This window comes from Lytechinus variegatus, chromosome 13 (assembly GCF_018143015.1).
Source record: "Lytechinus variegatus isolate NC3 chromosome 13, Lvar_3.0, whole genome shotgun sequence".
NCBI classification, from domain to species: domain Eukaryota; kingdom Metazoa; phylum Echinodermata; class Echinoidea; order Temnopleuroida; family Toxopneustidae; genus Lytechinus; species Lytechinus variegatus.
This window is the reverse complement of record NC_054752.1, coordinates 4,663,670-4,685,793: the sequence shown is the minus strand read 5'-3', so window position 1 is coordinate 4,685,793 and position 22,124 is coordinate 4,663,670. Positions and strand designations below refer to the sequence as shown.

The window sequence follows — 22,124 nt, the reverse complement described above, 5'->3', positions numbered from 1 at the left end:
CAAGGAAGCTCCTCGATGACATACAATATATAATACATGGATATATAATACGAAGTGTCATCACTCTTGCGTTTGATAGTTTATAAGTTCAGACCCAAGTAGTACTTTCAAGCGATCTCCCCAATCGTCTGGAGCAAAATACAGTGTTCTTATATTTTTTCGTACGTAAAATGATTTACAAATTAAAATAAAATGTCATGTTTGATGTTGTAATTGTTTATAAGCTTTTTTCTAAGAATTATTTTTTACTTTTGACATTGCACCGTCTGCGAATTCACTCTAAATATTCTCACGGTCAAAGGTCAATTTAAATATCCCCATTGATGATGTCCATGTGGCAGACCGGTGATGCTGAGTTGCGGTTTCCGTCGTTTGTTTCCTTTGGCGAGTTTTTCGCGAGGTTTCTCCCCAAAACACTTTGAATTGTGTGTTGTAAGTTGCTATCCCTCTTGGAGTAGTAGGAACTCATCTAGAAAGGCGGAACCTCTTGTTGATCGCCTAAAAGACGTAAAGAAATCAGCTGCAATGGCCGGTCAAGTGGACGGGGAGGTAGACATCGAAACTGTGCTCGCTCCCCTGCGAGCCTCCGTGAAAGAGCAGGTACGAATCGCTCTCTCCTCAGCTCTCAGTACCCAAAGCAACGACATGGCATTGGCAACAGTGCAGTGCAGAGATCGACTTGGGGTGGTATTCTGAGATCCATTTTATCTCAGATAAAATTAACTATTTATCTCTGTTAAATCAATGAGATGAATTGCTCTCAATGCTTAAAATCTCGTCTAGTTCTATTCTGAGCTGAGAACCATTTTTATCTCTTTTTATAGATTTAATAATATTAACGTGATAAGACGGTCACAGAGTAACGTCATGGCATGAAAGATAGAATGAGTAAGACACTTAACATTGACTGTTTACATGTATTTTGGTTAAATTTGCGTACATTCATGACATTCAAAAATTATCATGCAGTTGATTTTTAATCAAAACTTTCTCACAGTTCACACATAATCATCTAAAATAATTACCAAGTGGACAGTCAAACTCGCTCAACAGAGACGATTATATTAAAACAGATAAAGTAGGTCAAAAGAGGGTTTCGCTAGTATCGCAATCTCAAAATTCTTTGGCCATTGACTAGTGTGTGCTCAGTTAAAAACTGTCATAAAAAAAGTGTGTCTTTAAATTTAATTTACGCACGAGTCGAAAGTTTTGCAAAGCTAAAAAAATCGAGTCATGTCAGGCAAACAAGGGTAAGATTGTATCAGATGGAGGTTAAAAAACAATAAAATCGGTTGGTAGATGACATTTCACTTACATTTTTGAGGCCTCTGCTTGCATATATGCAAACTTGCAATTTCTTAATGCTTGCTGTTAACTTCGGTTATTATTTCAGAACGTAAAGTTAATGAAATTTGCAGATGTTTTGCGAAGTATTTCACAAGATTTTATCTTAAGCTTTGAAATTGCATGTATACCCAGTAGTTGTGTGTCCGGACGATCAATTTAGAAAGTCATTTGGAAAAATTTACAAGCAGAGTTTCATCAATTTTTAGTATTAAATGTTAGGAAGTATTATAGAGAACAAAATAGAAGACGATTACAACTGTTGAATTCATATTTTTAGAGTAATCCAAAGACAAAAAAGAAGGCTTCAAAAATATAAAGAGTCTGGACATCCGACCCCCCATCGTACTAAGTAATTTGGAGTCGCTTTTCCTGTTAGTCATATCAGTTTTTCAAGACATTGTTTAGATATTGAAATATAGAATAAGGAAAGTTGTGAATTGAGGTCACACACCATTTTCTCATTCCATTCAATCAATTAAAATCCTTCACGCCAAGAGGTGTGGCATAAAATTCATAGTGAAATTGCGTCAGTTTATTAACTTCAAATGCATTTGTAATATGCTAAACAAGTCTTTACAGGGATTCCTTTGAAACAACGAACAATCTTTTTAAAATCCGTTTTTAGAAGTTGATATCGCATCAGACATAGACAATATGAAGGAAGGTCTAATTGAAATAATTCCACATTTTATAGGAATATTAAATGTTCAGGTATCACTATCAATCAGAGGCAAGACTTCCATATGTCCCCTCCACTAAAATTGAAAAAAAAAAATATGGAGGTTTATCAAGAATTATCTAACATATATCTAAGAGATTTAAGAAGGAAAAGTCGGATACACATATGGCTTTATTCCATCAAAAATTCGAGTGTGTGTAATTCCCAATGGCATCGGTTTATTTAGTCAGAAAAATAAATACCCAATACTCTTGGAGAGTAAGCTCGTTTTGAAAGTCCATTTTTGATGCACGTGTACACGGCGTGTTTTTCGGTCGTGTAAACGTGTACACGTTGTAAACACTGTGAGAGCGAGTTCTGTTTTCATGTCGACACGGACCCGCATCAACATGTCATAATAGGGGTCTATATAGCCTAAGTCACGGTTTTAAAGCTTACCTGAGAAGTTTGAAGTATCAATCCACAAAAATTGGTGCAAATTAAAAGTTTACTCGGCTTAGCAGCGCATTAAGTTAATAAAGAATGCAAAAGAAAATCAGTGCAGGGCCCTAGCTAGCGCCGACGCTCGTTGGATGCGCATTTTGTATACTGTACCGTACATGCATGCACAGATCGCTGCAGAATAAGTGTAACTGAAGTTATCGATTGATTTTCAGTATTATGATGCCAATTTGAAGAGTGTTTGTAGGCTTGTGTGCGAGCGTATAACACGTAAGTTGTAGCGATGATCGCTATCGCAATTGGTGATTCTCAAATTGACTCTGAGTGTGATTGAGCAACGCTTTCAAGCTTTTGAGACCGGAGCAGACCCATTTCGTGGTACAAAAACGTGAGTCTCCAGAAAGAATGTGGATTAAATTGGCGATTTTGGAAGTGAACTCACTCTGGATTAATTGAAATATATTGACATATTAGTAATTAAAACATGTGCAGTGTCTGAGAACTAAGATTTAATGTGAGGCTGTGAGCTTGTTTATGCAGATGCTACCGTGTACACGGTGATGGAATTTATTACACGTGCACTGACTTGACCGTGCGTGTACACGTGTACCCGAAACGGGCCTACTCTTGGAGAGTAGACTAGTAATATCGGTTGATAATTGTTATGAAACCCATGGCTTTCAACAATTCCTGCTAGCTCAGTGAGTAAGGCGACAGACTGGAGATGCTTCGTTCTGCAGCGAGAGGTTCGAATCCAAGTTCCCACCGGAAGTAAGAAGAAAAAAAGAAGAAAAAAGAGAAAGACAGTAGGGGGTTTTGGGGAAGTATTTTTTAAAATTAGTGGAGGGGACATATGGAAGTCTTTCCCAATCAGACATCATTTACCTTTATTTTTGTTTAGAAGCATATATGGAGCTAATTAGGCACTAGAGCTAATTCATGTAGAAATATTGCTAGAATGGGCGTCACAGAGATTGAATAGCCCCATCCTATTTTAGGTTTACATCAAATCTTCTTCAAAGTATCTTTGACGCAAGCCCATCATTTGTGTTGCAATGGTTTAATGGATATATCTACGCAAGCACGGGTCTCTCGTATCATCATTAGATTTGCAAGATCATATTTTAATCGCAGAGATAAAATGTTATCTCAGCATACCAATTTCATTTCAAAAGGTGAAATATTTTAAAAGGTGAAATGACCTCAGAATAACACCCTAGTCCTAGGCCAGTGATGTGCGTTGAATAGACACTACAGTAACTGGGACATGCAGTGCAGTTGCTAGGTAATTTTTGGGCACAAATCTGTATTCACAACAAATACTCCCAGATCCTACTGCCCATATTATGCCTTCTGCATGGTGGAAATTGACTTAAGAAATCAAATCTGAGCTATGCTATGCAACATGGAAGCTGCCAGCTGTGTACATCCTAATTACATGTATGTAAGATAGGATACAATGTACATGTATGTCGATGAAACGTCCCACAAGTCCTTTTATGAAATGCTCCCAGGTGGGAATAAAATTTTGTTTTACATTGCAATGAGCAGAAAATCAGAACTATTCATATTCAATATTAAAATACAAAAGGAATAGTGAGTGGATGATGTCATCGGTCCCCTCATTGGCATACCGACAGGATTTGCATAAAAAAATTTAAGTGTTTGTGAAAATATTAAACGGAATGTCATTCTTATTTTAATTTACATGTACATCCAATTTTGACGAACTTTTTGGTGTTATGCCTGACAAACTTTTCTCTTTTTAATCAAATAAACTTTGGGGATGGACGTGTCCTTAGAATTTTTCTATATTGATGCGGGGGCGTCATGGTCTAGCGGTTATGACTCGTCTTTCAATCTGAGGGATGTGGGTTCAATTCCCAGTCATGGCATGTTTTCCTTCAGCAGGAAATTCACCCACATAGTGCTGCACCCAACCAAGGTGAGGTGAATGGGTACCTGGCAGGAAGAAAGTCCTCAAATGCCAGAGCGCCTGTAGGAAGCATGGCTATAGCACATGTAGCTGGGGTAATAATAATTTAATAACATTATTGTAATGAGTATTTGAGTGTATAGGCTATATAAATTGCGCAATATAAATGTACATTTATTATTGTTAAATTATTTCAGGGTGATCTGGTGAGGAAGATGAAGGAAGGTGGTACCCCTGACCATGATATCAAGAGAGCCGTGGTAGAACTAAAGGCGAGGAAGAAAGCCTTGGAGGAGAAGGTAAGGATGATTATTAACCCTAATTCTCCCAACAAGTTTCGCGATTCAACAAGTTTCGCGATATATCTGCTGCGCGAAATTTTTTCACCTCGCAGCTCACTGACTTTTTACATTCAAGTCTCGCGCAAATTTTGAGACCAAAGTTGTGACGCCCGGGTACGCGGTTACGAAATTACGCAACATTATGCAAGTGCATGTCAGACCGAAAATTGCTCAAAAACGTGATTTCGTGTACAAATCCAATGCAAATTGCATATTTAGCCAAAATTCATAAATGTATCATTATTTCTACTTTTACTGATAAAACTTAATTAATTTTGCCTTGTTTATGATCAGAATTATGTCTGGAACAATTTCCATTGGAAAAAACAATAAAAAACAAAAAGTAAAAAAACAAAGAAATCCATAAGAAATTTATTTCCAAACCAAAGTTTTTTTGAATTACGATTGTTAAGAATGCTACAAAGAAAATTTTTACCAAAAATTAGCATTCTAGGAGCTTTTTATAGTCAATTAGAGCAAAAAGTATGATTTATGCATAAATTAGCATAATTAATTCATATAAAATGAAATCTTATTATTTTGGAAAATTTTACCATACAGCCTTGTAGATTACATCGCACACTACCAGCGTGCAAATTTTTGCGTCGCTCGCGCGATCGGCGGCCGAGATCTTAAGGGGGGCCATAATAGCCCCCCCCCCCCCGGGAATGACAAGAATCAAAATACCCTGGGAGATTTAGGGTTAAAATGGTAATATAAATCCTATTCAAAATTAATGATTGGATAAAATCCGGGGGAGGGGGGGGCAACTCGGGTACAATGGGGTGTGTGAAGCCCTTAATCCTAAAATTTTCCCTTTTCATTGGCCAACCTGTTCTCCCTCGTTCCTACGTACATGTATATGCCCTTCTTTTCAGGTATCAATTCTCGAAGACCCCAAGTTAATGTTGACTTCCAAAATTTTCCAAATCACCCCTATTTGCTGAGGGTCAGTTCTCAAAGCCACCCATTTCATAGCAACTTCAGGTTCTTAAAATCATGGTTTCAGATTTTGGATTACACACCCCTACCCTTTCAAAATCTGAGTGTTAATTTTCAAAATTGTACTTTTTGAAGACCAAATTACTCTTTAGCCATTTACAGAGAACCTTCGCTGGCGACTTATTGCTGGTTTGGGAGTGGCATGTCATCAAACCCACATTTCTGCCTGTTATTCAGGTATTATTTTTGAGGAATCTGTTTCATTGAACACGTTTATCATCATAATTTACATCATTTATTGAGTATTCTCTCTTGTTCTGTTTGATTTTCAGGATGTAGTACACTGTTTTGCATTCTGAGAAAAAAAGATACATTGTTTTCAGATTATTTTCGTTTATGACTTCTTGTAGTTATTGGGACAGAAGAAAGAGATAATAAAGAGATATGGATAAAGTCAAATTTTCATTTACAATGTATTTTGCAGGAATGTCAATGTTTTATTGCTTATTACTTGCATTAATACATACTTCTTTTCTGACTTTATTGTTAGGAGCTTGCTCTGACGTCTAAGGGTGTGAAATTTGACCGCACCAAGATGGAAGACACTCTTAAAAGGCGATTTTATTATGATCAGTCTTATGCCATATATGGAGGTGAGTACTGTCAACGGAATTCAAGCATTTCCATCCTGGGAGATTTTAGTGTGACTTGTGGGGTGTTGCAAGAAAGTTGCGATCAATTGCAAGTCTATTTTCGGTGCCTAAATCAATCACATCTCTTTTCATTAATTGTTAATTTGTGATTGATGGCTGAACTGCATCTTGTATGAAGAAATGTAATCTGATTTACTACAACTAAGATTGATCTATTCATTGTAAAATTGCAACAGAATATTTGCGATTGATTGCAAATATTTTCTTGCAACACCCCCTTAGTCATGCTTAAACGTCGACGTGTGTATGTTATGTAACGCGTAATCGGATTGATTGATATGCAGTAGTGCCCGTCCTGTGCGTATGATCTGACCAATGCAATGATGTATTATGTACAGCACGCAACTGGAAATTTAAGTGCGACTCTTAAGACATATATAATTTCTTGTGAAACACCCACTGGACTGGTGGTTCTGACTCTTGTCTTTCAAACAGAGGGTCGCAGGTGCAAATGCCGGCCATGGCATGTTTTTCTTCAGTACAAATTTCATACTCGTTGTGCTGCACTTAACCCAGGTGAGGTGATTGGATCCCGATAGGATTAATTCCTTGAATGCCTTTGACCACTGATAATGCAGCAATTGAAATGATTGATGATAAGTGACTATAAATGATGTTTTTGATAATTATGATGACGATGACAATGACAATGATGATGATGATGATAATAATGATCATTATGATGATGATGACACAATGATGATGATGATGATGGTGATGGTGATAATGATGATGGTGATGTTGATGATGATGATGAAGATGATTATGATGATGATGATGGTGATGATAATTATGTAAATGATCACAACAATGATGGTGAGGATAGAATTCCTATTAAATGATATTTTTGTGTCTTTCTCTAGGTGTGAGTGGGTTGTATGACTTTGGGCCTGTAGGATGTGCCATGAAAGCAAACTTCATCAATATATGGAGGAATCATTTCATCATAGAAGAAGGCATGCTGGAGGTTGACAGTGCTGTGCTAGCTCCAGAAAATGTCTTTAAGTAAGTATAGTTGACTCTGCATTAGTCAAACAATCACCCAAATGAAAACAATTCCCAGGGGAGTAATTTCAAGCTCCAGAAACTGTCTTCAAGTATTGTGTAGTTGACTCCACATAAGTCAAACAATCACCCAAATGAAAACAATTCCTAGGGGAGTAATTTCAAAAACCAATAGTGAGATTCACAGACTACTGATCAGTATTTGCTTCAGGGCCCATTGCACAAAAGTTACTTTGCCATCCAATAGTACTGACCATGGTAACGATGATCAACAGCCAATCAGAATCAAGGATTCCATGCAAGTTACCATTCAATGGCAAAGTTACCATAATAGTAACTTTATGCAACATGTCCCTGATATCCTTGCCTCTGATTGGCTCAAAGGAAATATGTGGGATTATAATACAAAGCAATGTGTTATTTGACTTCAGAGCTACTTAATTAATTTGAAGTTCACTGTGAAGGTGGACAGATTTTTGCGGTCTTAAGTGTGATGATTCATTGTTCTATCAAAATGTGCCCACGGTTGAAGCAATTTTTGTGGTCCAGAGATTTTACATTGGCAGATAATTTTTCACAAAAATGATGTCTCTTGAATCTTAGTTCTTGGTCAATTACATTATTTTGTTTTATGTTTCCATTCATGGACTTTTATGCATTCTATGTTTTGTTCTTCATACACAATTAATTTGAGATTGTAAGTCTGATTGAGATGATGTTTAACATCTGTTGATATTTTAATTTTCAGAGCATCAGGTCACGTTGATCGATTTGCGGATTTCATGGTAAAAGATGGCAAGACTGGAGAATGCTTTCGGGCAGATCATCTCATTCAATGTAAGTAGCATGTCCAAAAAACCAAGGATGAATTGTTTTTGATATTAGATAGCTTTATTTTGTTTTGATGTCTTGTTCATTCTTAAAGCCAAGTCGAAGTAGTACAATATCAAGTTATGATTTCATGAGAAAATGAATAGAGGTAAATTATCATACCATCTTGTATGCTTAATATGTCATCCTAACATTTTGCTTTATTTTGTTTTGAATTATTGTTCATTGTTGAACTGGAGTAAATGTAGTAACAGAAAGTTATAATTATAGTGGAAAAGTCTTTAAAATCATTGTCAATCATATCATCCCTGTATGCTTATGTAATCATAATCCTGTGAAATCATGAAATCTAAGCTGAAAAGCAAGCATGCATCAGATCACCAACCTACATGTACATGTATATAAACACTTTTGGTTACTTTTTCTTCAAGTATTGCATAAATAAAGATATGTAGCCCAGCAAAATGCAATGCCTTTTTGCTTATTTCTTAGCAATTGCACCTATTCTAACAGAATCATTTGACCCATATTTTTCATTATACAGAACTGAGTACACGTAATGCATACATTTGACTATTTCCTTTTAAGCCTGGTGGAATGGGCTATATCTTACACAATCACTACGTTGATTTGTCCTAACTTTTGGATGGAGTGGTCTCACATTTATTAAATGATTCCCTGGGTAGTCATTTTATTGGGCTCATTTTGTGATCAAGAGCGCAACTGGCATGCCTTGTGTCATTGCAAGAACGTCCTTAATACCACACTTTGGTGTATGGCATCTGCCCAAGATGCCCTAAAGAGCATGCATAAATGCCTTTCGTAAGGGTGTTTCTGCACCGATAAGACGATTTATGTTTCATATATGTGGCATTTTCTTTCTGCTGTTCATTCACTTTGCACTTCATTCAGCCTACCTTGAGAAGTTGATAGCAGGCAAGAAGACCACCGAGGAGCAGAAGAAGGAATACCAGGCCGTGATTGCCCAGCTGGAAACCTACGGTAAAGACGAGTTAACAGAGCTATTCAGAAAGTATCAGGTGAAGTCACCGACCACGAACAACGAGCTCTCAGATCCCATGGAGTTCAACCTCATGTTCGCCACCGCCATCGGACCCGCTGGAAACATGCCTGGGTAAGGCAGGGTCGTAGGCCCGTATTCTGAAGTTGGTTCAAGTTGGGCCATGGTCTAACTCGGTGCCAAAATTAAAGCTGAAAATATCTTAATTTTGTTACCAGGATTGTAAATTTTCATTTTCACTGTGCTCTTTCGTTTAGCTATTCAGGGTTCCCAGCCCATCAGGGAAAATTATTTTACTTTTTTTCCAGTCAGGGAAAGATCAGAGAATTTGACTAAAAAGTACCTAAAATCAGGGAGAATGCCTCAAATGAGGAATTTTTTCCTGAGAATTTTGATCGGTCCAAAAGTCGAAAGCATGGTAGTCAGTCAGACTCTGTTATATTTTTGTTGCATATCAAAACAACCTCCATTGAAGGTTACATGGTGGTTTTTTAGTGTTTACTAATTAGTTTTACATTATTGTTTTCATACTGAAAATACATGTAATTCACTACAACAACTTGGAAAACATGCAAAACTGGGAATGGGTTTAAAAGATTATCAGGGAATTTCAAATCTTCATCAGGGAAAAAATCTGGAATATTTTTTTGAAAAGCTAGGATCCCTGGCTATTGCTCCTAGACCGTTTTGACTTGTCTGACTGACAGATTAGCTGATAAATTGAACCTGTATTGTTAGAGGTTTGTGTCACAGTTGGCTAGCCATAGTTAAACCACGTCTAAAGACCATGTGGGTGTTTCATAAAGCTGTTCGTAAAGTTACGAATGACTTTACGAACGACTGAAACATGTTCTTAGGTCATAACTCAACTAATTAGGGATATCTCAGAGCACAAGGAAGGATAACCTGTCATTTGTAAAGTCATTCGTACCTTACGAACAGCTTTATGAAACACCCACCAGAGTTTAGATTGAACCTGAGTTCAGAATATGGGCCATAAGGTTTATATATTTCACTTGGTCTAATACCACATGGGCTAAAACCATGTGGGGCCCGTTGCAGAAAGAGTTGCAATCGATCGCAACTCTAAAAATCATGCGCAACTTGATTTTCAACCAATCAACAGCGCGCATTTGGGACTTGCGTTTGATTTTTTTACTTGCGTTTAAACGCAACTCTTTCTGCAACAGGCCCCTGATCTACTGTCATTTTGGTCTAATTTTGTATACAATATACCTTTCGATGTAATTGTACAATTCTTTCAGAACTGAATAAATGAAATGAAATTGCCGTTTGGTCTACATATGAAATGAAAATCCATAATTTATTGTTCAAAATAGACATGAAATGAAATACTCCGAAAATTTGCTTTGCCCAATTGATCGTGGGCCTGGCAGCCACTGTGCAGCCCCAGATCGACGAGGCTCTATCCCTTTAATTGTTGAACGCCAAACAGGGTAGCAGCAACTCCCATCTTTTAACGTCTTTTGGTCTGACGCGGCCGGGGTTTGAACCCCAGACCTCCCGGTTGTGAGACGGACGCTCTACCAACTGAGCCAACGCACCGGTCCAAGATGTGTGTCCATCAGAATTTAAACTTCTTTACTATTTAAATCAATTTCTTTTTTCCCCCTGTAGTTACCTAAGGCCAGAGACTGCTCAGGGTATATTTGTTAACTTCAAGCGTCTTCTAGAATTCAACCAAGGTCGTCTACCCTTCGCTGCTGCTCAAATCGGCAATGCATTCCGTAATGAAATCTCCCCAAGATCTGGCCTACTTCGTGTTAGGTACGTTGACTTGTCTCATAATCCGGAAAGTGCTTCAAAACTTCTTGGGAGCATTTGAAAAGTCTTTTGAGATGTTATCAGAAAAACAGGCAGTTACAATAGGAAGTGCGCTTTTTGGCCAATCAACATTATGGAAAATGTTATATCTGACAACTTGTTTTTATGATGTTCTGTTTGCTTTTTGAGCTTGAGTTACTTTTGTCAAGACCCCCACCCCCAAACAAAATCAAGTTGATAACAATATACCGAGAAAAATTGAGAGAAACAAGGAGCAATTAGAACAGAAGTAGTAATTGTGCTGTTTTGAAAAATGAATTATGATATCCTGATAATGATAGTGGAGATTATATGTTTATAAATTATGATAGTGAAGCGTTTTTGCCCATTGGATTAGTCTCCGAACTTTGAAACAGATGGTCGTGGGTTCAAATCCCAGCCATGGCGTAGTTTCCTTCAAGAAATTAATCTACATTGTGCTGCACTCAACCCAGGTGAGGTGAATGGGTGCCTGGCAGGAATTCATTCCTTGAAATGCCAAGCGCCTGAAAGCTGCTTGAGCTACAGCCGGGGTAATAATATCCAAGTCCTTTGGAAGCGCATAGTGTAATGCGCTATACAAGAACTAACTACCGGTATTATTTTTATTATCCTGATTCATATCAGGTACAGCTTTCAAAATGAGTGTTTTCACAATACATGTAATAGCCAATTCTCAGCCACCTGCAGAATATTGACTTTTTCTAAATGTTTATTCAATGGCATTTGTGACAGCTCTTGGGAATACTCACAAAATCATGGTTGCCCCAAAGCATACCTTTTGGGGAATTTAATGGGTGATTTGGGCTGTTTTAGGGCAAAATCGCTGATTACTCTCATTGTTTTTCCTCCATTTGGTATATATTTAGTTGTTCTAGTCGAGTATATGGATATTAATTTCATTCAATATTTGTTACCATTTCAGAGAATTCACCATGTGCGAGATAGAGCATTTTATAGACCCATCCGACAAGGATCATCCCAAGTTTGACACCGTCGCCAACCTCTCCGTTCCTCTCTTCCCTGTTGATCGGCAGGTCAACGGCCTCTCCCCCATCACCATGACGATAGGAGAAGCAGTTGAAAAGGTGAGAAATATGTAGTGCAGTATACAAATATACCAGTCTTTGAGTAAGTATAGCAGGAATTATTTGTCCGAGGTTGGACTGGCATTAATTATGCCATTACAACCAAGGATGAATAATTCCCTCTATACTTTCGAAATAAAGCCTGGTATATTTAAGTGAGAACAACAGATTTTGATAATCTAAATCTTGTACACGTTGCTCGTCTTTTTTAACTGAACCAAAAATATAGATAATGCGCTGCACTGACTGACCTACTTTTTCTGAAGCGACACACTCAGCGGAAAGCGCATTTGTGCCTGTGCCGGAGAGATTGCGCAATCTGTGTCAATGATATGTGACATCAATGATAGAATAGTGCACTATTCCATGATTGACGTCACAGAAAAGTAATTTTTCATCAGTGGAAGTTCATTTTCATCATCGTCGCAAAATAGTGTGAGTATGGTTGATCACATGATGCTCTTCAATCCAATCAGCATACATGATTTAATTTATGTAGGATATAATGTGGAATATTTGGCCCCTGTAACATCTGCAAAGCATCGTATCAACTTCCCTTGCATAACGTCAAACCTTTCTTTGGAAGGCAACCGTTTCTCAGATTTTGGAACTGCGGTACTTTACCTGTTTCGAAAATACCTCATTAGAGGATCCATGATATTTCATTTCCAACCACTATCAAACCTACATGGCCTCTTCTCTACCTTTTCATCCCCGCAGGCAAACCTGACAGCAGCTGTGATATTGTGTAAGAATTAGCTCTGCCTGTAGTAGCCCCTTCGGAATAAAATTAGTGTATTTGATTTGCTGGTTTTCCGAAACGTACAAACTTGAAGAGAAAATAAAAATTATAGCAAATTTATGGATGAAAAGGACTTAATCTCGGCTTTAGGAAAACTATGTACCTGTATATTAATTAATGTCTCCTTCCTTGCAGGGTATGATCAAAAGCCGTGTCTTGGGCTACTTCTTGGGTAGGACCTTCCTCTTCATGACAAAGGTTGGCATAGATCCTAAGAAACTCAGATTCCGTCAGCACATGTTCAACGAGATGGCTCATTATGCATGCGATTGTTGGGATGCTGAGACCAAAACATCGTATGTAAGTACATGTAGGCTATTTGTTATGCCTCCACTCGCCCTTGTTGTTTGCTGGAAGCATCAATGTCTCACAAGTTAAAGGTCAAGTCCATCCCAGAAAAATGTTGATTTGAATAGAGAAAAAAAATCAAGCTAATGCAATGCTGACAATTTCATCAAAATCTGATGTAAAACAAGAAAGTTATGACATTTTAAAGATTCACTTATTTTTCACAAAACAGTGATATGCACAACTCAGTGACATGCAAATGAGTCAGTTGACGATGTTCATCACTCACTATTTGTTTTGTTTTTCATTGTTTGAAATATACAATTTTTTTACAGATTTGACAATAAGGACCACGCTTGACCGAACCATATAGTATTAAACAATGCTTATTCCCCATGTTCAGGGAGGAATTAATCGTTGTTTTGCTTGACAATGAGGAGAATATTAGAATATTTCATTTAATTAAATACAAAAGAAATAGTGATTAGATGACGTCATCAGTCTTCTCTTTTGCATTCCAACCAGGATGTGCCTATCACTGTTTTGTGAAATTACATGAAAATTCAAAATATCATAACTTTCTTATTTTACATCCAATTTTGATGAAATTCCCAGTGTTATGCTTATTAGATATTTCTCTTTTTATTAAAATCAATTTTTTTGTCAAAGTGGACTTTTCCTTCAAGAACTGTTTTATGGATTACTTTAAACTTGGTTCAAATTAACATAATGGAGTAACAATGATTTCAAATGTTTTGGAGTAAGGTCAAAGGTCACAGAGCTTCGTGTATACATTAAAATATCTTGTCTCACATAAACTGAAGAAACATTTGAGGATTTAACTTTATATTTGGTTCAACTTCATTGGTGAAATTTTATGGAACTGTTTGTGAATGATCATGGTTAAGTGTTAATCATATTAGTTGCTGTAGAATTGCTTGAATTATTTTTCATATGTTAATGCCAGCAATTTATTTTGATCCATTTTCTGTCGATATTTCTTTTTTAAATGTGTATTATACCGTTATTATTCCTTGATATATTATCTGTCTCTCTGGCCTGTATTCTGAGGTCAGGTCTAACTCTGTGCTAAAATATGGGGAGCCAAAAGTTCAAAATTTATATGTTTTTGTTTCTTATGTTTGCTATTTTGCTTCCTTTTGCTTTCGTAAGGAAGAAAACTACTTTAGTTATCATTCCCAGACAATTATAAACAATTTGGGTGCCATATGAGTTAATAAATTGAATGTGTGCTGTTGGGGATTGGCTCTCCATACATGTACATGTAGTTAAACCACGTCTTTAAACCAGGGTTTAATTTAAACCCGAGTTCAGAATACGGGCCATAGTTTCTAACTTTGTTTCCATCTAACTCTCTTTTACCAGGGTTGGGTGGAGTGTGTTGGCAATGCTGATAGATCTTGCTTTGATCTCACATGCCACGCCAAGCACAGCAAGGTCCCTATGGTAGCTGAGAAGAGACTAGCTGAACCAATATCCTTTGAAAAAATATTTATAGCGGAATCGTTGCCTTCCCGCATAAAGGCCGTTAGCGTGCGCTGCTTGTCGCCTTCCTGCACAAAGGCTGTAATCGCGCACTGCATGCCGCCTTCCCCTGGAAGGGACGTTAACGGCCTTTGTGCAGGAAGGCAACACTCAGTCCGCGTTAACGGCCTTTGTGCAGGAAAGCGACGGAATGATAATTGAAAGACACGCAATGACAATAACAAATCAACTTTCTTTAGAAACTGCTTATTGTTGGGTAAATGTACAGTAGTATCGAGAACTGAAATGATGCCTTCACAATTTTATATGGGAGTCAATTTTGGGGCTGGTTTGAAATGTTTAAAATGGCCTATAATACCTTGACTTCTTGTTAGTTAATTGATTGATTGATTGCATTTATTCTTTTTCATTCCAAAATTCAACAAAAGTTACAATGTAAGGCAAAACACAAAATATAATATACAGAATGTACAGAAATGAAAAAAATAATTAGGTATTTATGCGAGCATATGTCTGGGCCATGTTTAGCCGATTCCTATAAGATTTTCAAAGACACTCTGAAGTGAGAGAATGTCATCCTTAACCACCGATGCTCACAAGACCATTGATGTGACCGAAGCTGCCCCTGTGAAGAGCGTGATGGGAAAAGCATTCAAGAAAGAAGCAAAGGTTGTAATGGAACATCTCACCAGTTTAGAGCCTGATCAACTGACAGGTTTAGAGAAAGCTCTTACTGAAAACGGGTAAGCTATTCATTGAATAAGTGCACATTGAGTAATTGCCTAACTTTGGATTGTAAAGATTTACAAGAAAGGATGATTAGAACTACAAAAGTAAGATGGCAATCCAAATTTGTTAATTATAATTAGCTTAATTTAAGTTTTTGTAACCCCCCCCCCATATATCACAGCTTTGTTTTTTGTTGGTTTTTTTTGCTGTGATTTTCATTGTGTTCTTTGCCAGTCAAAAACTTTGCCTGAAAATTCACTTATGTGATTAGACCGGCATAAGTAAGATGACATTCCAAATGTGTTAATCATGTATCGTCTAATTACCTTGTAAATTTGATAAGTTTAGCAAGCATAATTTGTGAGCTAATTATGTTGAAGTGATTTTTTTTCTCCAATTTTTGAGAATTTTCATTCTGTCATCTTCTTCTGGTTTCAGTGAAACAACTGTGGAGGTGAATGGAAAGAGCTTCAAACTAACTCCCGATATGATTGCAGTCAAAAGATATCAGAAGACAGTTCATGGTAAGGAACAGCTTGAATTAGCTGCACGCTGTTCTAATTGCATTGAATCACACTGCTGTAACCTGGTGTCCACTAAGGCAAGGCACTGGGACCTATATTGTTTTAGCCATAGAAGTATAATGTGATTCGTGGTAGCTCTTGCTATTTTGATGCTTTGTTGATATGATCCCTGGGCTTTTAGTGTTGAACCATGTATTGAAGAGCTGATGCTACATGTACCTTGAAATCTTTGAAAGACGATGAATCTTGAGTTTGCATCTTCCTTTTGTGTGCTTTATAATATTTGGCTCTCACTGCAAGGATCTTGAAATGCACCTTCCAGTGATGTAAGAAGGTTTGACCAAGCTGAATGAGTTGAAAATGTTTGAAAATATACATGTTGAAGTGATTATTGTGAGCATTACAATTGTTGGCAAATCAGTGTGCTCCTCTTTTACTGAAGGGCATCATGCAAATTTCCTGTAGAAAATTATTTGAGTGATGGATTTCCAAATAGTTAAATTTAACCGATCAATCACAACTCTTTGTAAGGAACAACCCAGATGTATGCTAGCAATGAATTTAATGGTAACTTGAATCTATGAAAAATCCAATGAATGATCAGATTTCCTCAAACACATCTATCATATTTTATTTTGCCAGTGGAGGAATTTACCCCCAGCGTCATTGAACCATCCTTTGGAGTGGGGCGTATCTTGTACTCCATTCTTGAACATAACTTCAAAGTGAGGGAGAATGATGAACAGAGAACGGTGAGTTGAGAAATGATCTGCAGAGCACTCCTCTTGGTCAGCATTTGGCCTGAAAAAAGTTGTTTGCATGCTTATTTTTACATTACTCAATACATTGATGGTGAAAATTAACACTAGTGTTGTAGGCTTGCCCTACATGTGTTCCATTCAGGATAGGAAATATTGTTTATTATCACCTGTATCAGACATCTGAGCTGGTCATTTACAAAACCGTATTGCCCTACATTTTCATAAATATCGGGAAGGGTAGGTATATTGTTTGTATTTTCCTCGGTCTCAATGCGCGTATTTACTTTGCATGCAGAGACGAAGCAAAATATACCTTTGTATTTTCCCTGGTCTCACATCCGGGAATTTGTGGATGCGTATAAAGAAATACGCTTCATAAGGATCCGCCCACCAACAATATACGTCATAATAAAGACAACGCTGAATCCGAGCGCTTGCAAGTACGTCATAATGGTAAAGTGCAGAGCCTAGACCGATATTAACATGACACAATAGAACTCTATTTTTAAAAGAAATATCAAATATATTGCCCTTAAATGACCCATATTGCCCTCGTCTAAAGACTCGGGCCAATATGATTCATTTGCTGGCAATATATTTGATGTTCCCCTCAAGGCCAGTCAATATTATATAATTATTAAGGGGCTATCTTATCATGGGGGCTATTTCTGTAATTTTAGAGCTACTTTTTGAGAGAGCAAGCTATTATGCATTAAAAGCAAATATCACCATCCCACCATAGTTAGAATATTGACTTTCTAAATGATCATGAATATTGATATTGAGGGGACTCTAGAAAGATTGGTTACCCCTAAAGCATGCATTGTGGGGTCATTTTAGGGGCGATGTGCGCAGTCATGAGGGCGAAATCGTCCGCCTCCCTATACTTCTGTACTTCCTCCGCTGGTTCCATTACACCCAAGGATTTCTGGGTATTGTGGTAAACAGTGGCATGAATAAAGTGTCATAGTCTGGATGACATCAATCGCAATCTTTTGTGAAACACTCCCATGCTCTCAATGCTTCAGGTTTCAATGAAGTATTCTTTGAGAATAGTATTACAAATGATGCACAGTAGTGAGTTCATCGGTAGAGTTTGTGAGCATAAGGTGATTATGGAACTTTTAAACCAGTCAGGAGCAGCTGTGTGGGTTGAGAATAGTTTCCATATTTACCGCATGCTTACTAGTCCTACATGTACCTATGCACAAACAAATCTGTGTATGATTTGTTTTATAGCATTGTGGAATTTTTTGGTGAAAAATATTTTGTTTTTAACAACCATGCATAAGTAATTACCGACACATGGCTAGCGATGCATCTGGTAAATATGCCATGCACTAGTAATTACTGGACGCATGGCATCTGGTAAATTTGCCATGCACTAGTAATTACTGGACGCATGGCAAATTTACCGCTTGCATGGCTGGCTTTGCGTCGGTAATTACTTCTGCATGATCCACTCTTTTCTATAATCCATTCTATAATGATACATAATATCCCTTTGTTGTCTGTTTGCAGTATTTTACTCTTCCACCAATCATCGCTCCATACAAGTGCTGTGTCCTGCCGCTCAGTACCAACAAAGAGTTTGAGTCTCTTGTGAAAAGACTAGGTAAGTTCCAAAGTGGAAAGGAAAATATTGCAATGGTTAAAAATTTTATGTAAATGCATGTAGTTAGGCTGGTACAGATTAAAGCAATAGAGAGATTCCTGTTTCACCCCCAACCCCCCCCCCCCCCTTGTTTCCTTGATGATTTTCCAACACCAATATCTCTCACAATGACATTTTTAAGACCTACTTCTCATGTGTATCCCTTGCGACCAAATTGCTCCTACCAATTTTGTACTAATAAAAGATGAAATGCTGACCCAGGTGGGTATGTTATAAGGCTGGTCATAAAGCTATGCACGACTTGACAAATTTCTTGTGTGCTAAGTAAACTAAAAAGGAATGTATCATTTACCACAAGTCATGCATAAAGTCATTGTAACTTTAATATGAACACCTTTATGAATCACCCATCAGGCTATCTCACTTCCAAGTTGATACATAGAAATAAGTGATGTTTCAATTTTTGTCTGGAATTATAAAATTGCTGTCTTATTCTGTCCTCCCTTTCTCTTCCTCCTCCCTCTTTCCCCCTCTTTTCCATCCTCTCTCTTTTTTGTTCTTTATTCTGTCTGCCTTCCCTTCCCCTCTCACCTTCCGCCCACCCCCCCCTTCCTTCCCTTTCCCCTCTCTATCTGTTTCCCTCTCTTTCCCACTCTCTTGCCCTCTCCCTTTTTTCCACTCATCCACCCCAGCCCAAGATCTCTCCAATGCCAGTATATCCCACAAGGTTGATAGTAGCTCAGGGTCAATAGGTCGTCGCTATGCCAGGACAGACGAGATCTCTGTGCCTTTCTGCATCACAGTGGACTTTGATTCATTGAAGGAACCACACACCGTCACCCTCAGAGATAGGGACACACTGGAACAAGTCAGGGCTCCGGTAAGTTGAGCAAGGTTGTTGTACAGTATTAGTTTTAAAGGTCAAGTCCACCTCAGAAAAACATTGATTTGAATCAATAGAGAAAAATCAGACAAGCACAATGCTGAAAATTTCATCAAAATCGGATGTAAAATAAGAAAGTTATGACATTTCAAAGTTTCGCTTATTTTCAACAAAATAGTTATATGAACGAGCCAGTTACATCCAAATGAGAGAGTCGATGACGTCACTCACTCACTATTTCTTTTGTTTTTTATTGTTTGAATTATACAATATTTCAATTTTTACGAATTTGATGATTAGGACCTCATTGCCTGAAGCACAAAATGTTAAAATAATGGAATTACACGTGTTCAGGGAGGAATGAAACTTCATTTCATATGACAATGACAAGAAAATAAAAATATTTCATATTTCATATAATAAAATACAAAAGAAATAGTGAGTGAGTGATGTCATCAGCTCTCTCATTTGGATGTAACTGGCTCGTTCACATAACTATTTTGTTGAAAATAAGCGAAACTTTAAAATGCCATAACTTTCTTATTTTACATCCGATTTTGATGAAATTTTCAGTGTTATGCTTGTTGAATTTTTTTCTTTTTATTCAAATCAAGTTTTTGTTGGGGTGGACTTGTCCTTTAATTCTTGAAAAGGAACTCAGAACTTCTTCTTTGGGTATACTGCCCAACGCCCCAAAGTAAGAGCAAACAGGCAGGGTGTGGATATCCATTAGTAACTTGCATGGAATCCTTGATTTTGATTGGCTGTTGATCAGTGTTTCCATGGTACATGTAGTTACCATTGGATGGAAAATTTACCATGATGGTAACTTTTATGCAACGGGCCCAATAGTACAGTTAGGGACCTACATACACAGAGTGACCACTGACCACCCTGTTCTTTACCAAAGAATGTATTGGTTAAATATGCTCTCACATAAATGGGACCAACATTAGCTTTCTTTCTGATGGACTGAGTGTTTTACAGCTGCATTCACAACACTCAATACACCGTTTAGGCACGCTTACACACAATGCGAAAGATATATTTCTGCATGAACGGGACACGAACCCCTCACGTTTAGATCTACAATTTTGTCTGTCATAGGTGTTCTAACCACCTGAGCTTTGGCATCAGACTAATAATAATTTGGATGATGCTTATGAAAAATATAATTCAGTCATCTTTCACAAATATTTTTCTCAGAGTATCTGATCAAGTTACACATATATCTTTAAGCGAGCTCCTAATTGTCTCATAATTCCAATCCTTTAGGTCAGACAGGAATTGGCCAAAATTTTATTAGCCAAGTGGCCAGTTACTCATCAAGATATCTAAATTCATAGGCCAGAATTCACAAAGGTGGTTTTCAAAACCCATGGTTGAGTCAATGGCTTATGCAGATTTCCTGTTATTACGCATATTTTACCGCGTATATTGAAAAATATCCCAATGCTGATGCGCGCTTTTGCCACAGTGCACCAAATTGACACCTGTTGCCGTGGTTATCCATTATTTATTCATTTGTCTACTGTTTGAAGAGTGGACTCCTGAATAAAATAGCGTATCTAACCATGGTAACAGGCGTCAATTTTGCGCACTGTGACAAAAGCGCACATCAGCATTGGGAATTTTTATACACGCGCCTGATACGTGCTAAATTAAGCGTAATTTAAAGCATAATTATACAGGAAATCTACATAAACCATGGACTCAACCGTGGGTTATCTAATCCACCTTTGTGAATACGGGCCTTAATGTTGCTATAAAAGTAACACCATACCAGTAAGTAATAATCTTGTATACATGTACGTGTGTTCCGTAACACGAAGGTTAGTGGTTAATCGTACTCTTGAATTTCACAACCGATTTTATATTGTAGCCAATGGGATCAATTTTTCTCTCTCTCTTTAGGTCACCGATGTCGCTTCTATCATCCAGGATCTCTCCAGTGACAAGATCAGATGGTCCGATGTTCTTGCAAAGTATCCCAAGTTCGAAGGGCAACAAGAAAAAGAGTGATGATCGTCCCATTCAACTAGAATTATAATTTTCTGTGTTGATCCTGTAATATTGATAGTTGGTCAGATAGGACACTCCTGCCACTACAAAATTATTTCCTTGGCTTCAGCATGGCTACCCTAGCCTGATAGAGCACTCAAGCATTCAAGAAATCCCTTCCTGCTGGGTACCCAGCCGCTTCACCTGGGTGGAGAGTGGCAAATGTAGATAATGCCTTGCCAAAGGAGGTCGATGCTGTTGTGGGATTTGGACCCTAGACCTAATGGTTCAAAGCCCACTACCTTATCCTTTGAACCATAATTACTTGACATTGATTTATGAAGCCTAAGCTACATTATCTGTAGTGGCTCTAGCCTAGGGTTACACAGTAAACTTGGCTATAGCAATGACCACTTTATAAGGTTCAACTGTCTAGAAACACTTTGTTTCATTTGAATAGTATTTCATATCAGAGCATACAACTATTACCCTATCTGATTAGGCACTTATAACAGGTATTTCTTAATGCATTTATGCTTTTATAAGTTACAATATTAAAGTTTAATTGAAAGGAAAGTTGGTGAGCTGTGCAGTCAGAATTTCATGTGATGGAATGGTCATGGAAGATTTGGGGGGATCAATCCAACCCCTACATCGGTTTAAGGGTTAATAGTATAATTGATATATTCACCTATGCCAATCCTTGGATACTAATGTATTTTTCATGTAATAACCCATGATCATTCCATATTATCATGTAAGGACAGGAGGATTTCGAAAATAATGGAAATTATAACAAAAATTGAAAGGGCAAGTCTACCCCAATAAAAAGTTTCTGTTTCTGTTT

General features: G+C 37.5%; 1 protein-coding gene across 1 annotated transcript; it reads left to right on the top strand.

Annotated features, from left to right (window-relative positions):
* Positions 1-308: 308 nt before the first annotated feature.
* LOC121426132 (glycine--tRNA ligase-like) lies at positions 309-21,861 on the top strand. Its single transcript, XM_041622301.1, has 16 exons — positions 309-600; positions 4,601-4,702; positions 6,237-6,339; positions 7,263-7,404; positions 8,153-8,241; positions 9,148-9,370; positions 10,895-11,044; positions 12,006-12,168; positions 13,106-13,270; positions 14,645-14,752; positions 15,362-15,507; positions 15,932-16,017; positions 16,660-16,769; positions 18,300-18,393; positions 19,086-19,273; positions 21,191-21,861. Exons 1-16 carry the CDS (start codon positions 349-351, stop codon positions 21,296-21,298), a joined length of 2,229 nt encoding a protein of 742 aa, XP_041478235.1. The 5' UTR covers positions 309-348; the 3' UTR covers positions 21,299-21,861.
* Positions 21,862-22,124: the final 263 nt, after the last annotated feature.